This window comes from Limulus polyphemus, unplaced genomic scaffold (assembly GCF_000517525.1).
Source record: "Limulus polyphemus unplaced genomic scaffold, Limulus_polyphemus-2.1.2 Scaffold1016, whole genome shotgun sequence".
Classification (NCBI taxonomy): Eukaryota; Metazoa; Arthropoda; class Merostomata; order Xiphosura; family Limulidae; genus Limulus; species Limulus polyphemus.
Window position 1 is genome coordinate 105,328 of NW_013666626.1, and position 4,280 is coordinate 109,607.

At 34.9% G+C, this 4,280-nt stretch overlaps 1 protein-coding gene across 3 annotated transcripts in view; it reads left to right on the forward strand.

Moving 5' to 3' along the window:
- LOC106461712 (serine/threonine-protein kinase 11-interacting protein-like) overlaps positions 1-4,280 on the forward strand; it is a 111,716-nt gene that overhangs the window by 55,173 nt on the left and 52,263 nt on the right. For all 3 annotated transcript variants that reach the window (XM_022388742.1, XM_013921561.2, XM_022388741.1), the window contains exons 9-10: positions 77-208; positions 624-981. In XM_022388742.1, coding sequence (XP_022244450.1) covers positions 77-208; positions 624-981 — 490 coding nt within the window. The remainder of the gene's footprint in view (positions 1-76; positions 209-623; positions 982-4,280) is intronic.

Here is a 4,280-nt window from a genome sequence, read left to right on the forward strand (position 1 = left end):
AGCATTTGATAATCTTTACAAAGTAAAGTGTTTCTCAGTTTAATACACAGAAAACATGTTCTATGAATATTTCCAGCTGTGGCTTTCTGGCAACCCTCTGAGTTACCATAAAGATCATCGGTATCTCACATCTACTTTTGTTAGCCTAGATGCTGTGACAACTGGGATACTACTAGATGGTAAAAGTTTAACAAAAAATGAAATTTTGGTAAGATTACAGTACCTCTTCTTACAACTTTTGATGCCCGTGTATTACGTTCTTCACAATTAGACTATTAATAATTTAGGGTATGTTATTTTTGAAGGTATGAATATGAGAAAGTGTTTTTTTTATTTAAAAGAAAAATTTATTGCAGTTTCATTGGTTCCAAAGCTATGTAACATGATTTTGGCTTTAGTGTTCTAATTGTATATGATAATTAGAAATAAAGTTTTATAAATTGAAGTCAAACATAAAGTTGATAGTATGCTTACACTGAAAATATGAAACTAGAAGATTATTATGAATATTCTTAAAAAAGAATAGTTTGTTTTTTCAAAATTGATAAAAGAATATTAAAAATTATAGGTGGGTCAAATTTTTTCAATAAACATCTACATGTTTTATATTATGTTGTATCTAGAAAGTCTTAAAGAAAACACAAAGAAGGATGGGACATTCAGACTTAATAACCTCTCCAACATGCGTCAGTATGAATACTACAGTTGAAGATATTGAAAGCTTTAATGACACTTTAAGTGTTGGTAAGAATGACGAAATTTACAGAGATTATAATAAAGATATTACATTTGTGAAATCTGAAGAACAATCAGTCAAGAGTGTTGAGACAGATGAAAGAGCCACAGAAAGTGTTAATAGCATTGAAACAGAGGGGAAAACTAGGAGAAAGAAAACAAGAAAAATGAGAGAAGTCCATATACCAGACCTTACAGATGAGATGTGTACTGAGAGTATGCAGAAGTCCGAAACAAAAATCAACAGTAAGTACAAAATATATAGAAAAACACATATATATGTTTTATTTTATTTCTTGTAATTACAAGAGGGTCATTTTACCCTCATTTTTCATTAACTGTGGATTGTTTTGCATTTCAACAGCAATAACCATGAGCCATAGAGTTTATTCCTGCAGAGATATAGCAACTGTCCTCCCTTCTTTTGGAAAGAAAATTTTGCTTCTGATTTAAACTAACTGTAATTTCAATTAATTGATTAGTTTAAATGACATTAATCAATTAACAGGTGCTTTCAGAAAACTTTACAAGTCTTTTGTACACAAAAAATCAGATTTTTTAATTAAGTAATTTTATTAAAGATTTTTCTGTGAATATATGAAATCAAAGTGTTGAGTTCTTTGAGTACAAAGTAATTTTTATGTTAAGATTATAAACGCTTTTCTTCATTTCAAAATTTCATTTGTGTAACCACTAAAGCCTACTAAATAAATATCAAATGTTTTTTGCAGTAAAACTTTATATTTTGTGTTATTTTCTTTACTTCAATTCTATATGGATATGGTCAATTTGACCGACCTTGTAACCACCATTTATTATTTAAATCATCAATTAATTGAAATTATGATTATTGGTTAATTAAAATTATGATTATATCAATCATCACAAAAATAATCAGATAATCAAAATTAGCATTTTCAGTTATTCCAACAACTGATTAATCAAAAGTATTATTAAGTTTATTGTTACAAAAATAAAAAGTTAATTGAAATTAGAGTTTCTGATTATTACTATTTTTGATTATTCCCACTATCCAAGTAATCAAAATTTTTTCTTTGTATTTGCTTGCCAGTTTGTTTTAAATGTTAAACTGGTGACAGTACTCACAACTAACTTTATTTTGGAGTTACTGATTAGAGGGAGATGGTAATTGTTCTAATTGAATGTAATTGATCAAGAGGGCCATCAGTTAATTGATTAGCAAATACTACTGATTGCTCAGCTCTAACATGATCAGTGGTGCACATTTTGAATTGCTGTAAGGACTTGGAAAAATTAATGGTGGCATGGATTTCTTTTTATTTTCATTACATGTATGTAATTAAAAAAAAATTTTTTTCACCTCTGTGTCTGAAATGTAAATGAAAATTTTAACTGTGTACCTAATACTGCTTTAAGCCAGTGTATAGAACAGTCACATTATCAATACGATACCTTTCCTCTTCTCACTTAATAGCTGTTCTCATTCAGTGCTGCTCTCTATATGCACAAATTTTTTTGCTTCCCCCTAGCCTTGATACTCCCACCTACCCCAAATGTTTATCGTTGTACAGCTGTACTGTAGCATGCAACAACCCTCTACCAGTAGGAATGTGACACACCCTCCTGGTAAAACTGGCTTCCTCTATACCGTAGAATCCAATCTTCTCGATTTGGCGCTGTAGTGTGAAGACGTGTTCAAATTTCACTTGTATTTGTTTTATATTTGTGCTTTTTTAACAACTTAGTTGTTTTTGTTTTTTTAGACTAGAGTCACTGCAGGTTTTACTTTGTTTCCACTCACAGTTGAATTCTGAATTTCAAATCACTCCTACTACCACAGTAATTCACACTAATACTGCATCTCAACCTCCAGTTTGTCAGGCTTCAGGCTCCACACTTTCTACTGAAGAAGTCTCGGTTTTAGTATATCGTGAATTGGAGAAAATTATGTGGCCTGTAGTGTATCCTTATCCCAAACCAGATATTCCTTTTCCTAATGAACCTGGACAAGAAGATGATGATATGGATAGCCTCTTACCACTTCCTTTCTTTGCCATTCAATTCCATCTTCCAACTGTGGAGAACTCCAGATCATCTTCAGCCTTTCCGATTAATGGTGTCACAGGTATATTACCTTTTGTTTATGTCCCCTGTGTCTTATGATTCCTCTCCTTCCCTACTGCATTTCACCCCTTCCTTTGATACCTGGTTTTCTCTTCCTCTACCGATATTGGGGTCAATTCTGATCAGTTTGTAGGGTGGATGTTGCTTATTAACAACCCCTCCCTTTCGTTCTTGGTTTCTCACCTATCACACCCTTTGCTTGCTTCTGTTACTGTTTCCTGCTCTCCTCCTTCTGCCCTTTTGCCTGTTCCTCTTTCCCAGGTCTTGGTGGCTAACCACCAAATTACTCATTGCCAGAACCCTGCCACCTATACCGTACCAGTGACTATTCAGTTGGTTCTAGCAAAGTTGGAGCATGTTTAGCCAAGTTTGTACAAAATTTCACCTTAGATCCTTAGGTGCTTCAGGTGCTGTAAGACGGTCTTTCCCTTCATTTTGTCAACCCTCATGCCTTTCCTTCACATCCCATCCCTTCCTCCCTCTGGATCCTATATTTTGTCAGAATCCCTCCAAAGTAGTTCAGACTCATCTTCTCAAGGATGCTATAGAACCTGTCAGTCGTCCTTGTCCAGGATTTTATCCCAGGTTGTTTGTAGTTTCTATGAAGCCCAGGGACTGGCATTCTGTTATAGATCTTTCCCCTCTCAACCATCCTCACACTTTGCTATTTGGTCTGGCATCTGCATCATACATATTCTATCAGGTGGTCAGGGCCTTTTCTCGACTTATTCATTCTCATGGTCTGCGGTTTCACCATTACATGGATGACTGGCTGCTATTAGCTCCATACCATCAGACATCTCACAAGAGCACACCCAGTTGCTTTTTTGAGAGGTAGCTTGAGTGGATAGGCTTGTCAAGTTGGAGAAGTCCTTTCTTCTTCTGACCCTGTATTTCAATTCCTGTCTCAGTCTGGCCCAACCTTCTCCACTTCGTTTGTGAGCAATGGAGCTATTAGTTCTTAAGGCTTAATCCTCTCTTTCTCTTGTCCCTTCATTCATGATCACATACACACCCTTTAGTTGGTATTGCATGAACAGTGAACTCTTTCTCAACAGAGACAACATCATGATGTGTGTTCCTCTTCTGCTTCCCCGTCCAGAGTTGCATCTTTTTACAGACACTTCTCTGATGGGTTGGGGAGCAATTATGGACACATAGGAAATTGTAGGTCATTGGTCTTTGGTCAAGTTGGTTTTGCACATCAGTAAACTGGAGCTTCTTGCTGTTTGTCTAGCCCTGGATCACTTCCTGCCTTTAACTCTCTCACTACAGGCTCAGTCCCAGGGACCAACCTCGTAATCATTTTGTGCTTGTTATAGTTTTTATACAATAACTTTTAATACAGTAAGCGTATCTTCACAAATTTTTGCAGATTCTAAGTAAACATCACAGGCTTTTGTACTCAAGATATCTACTTTTTTTTATTAACTTTTAAG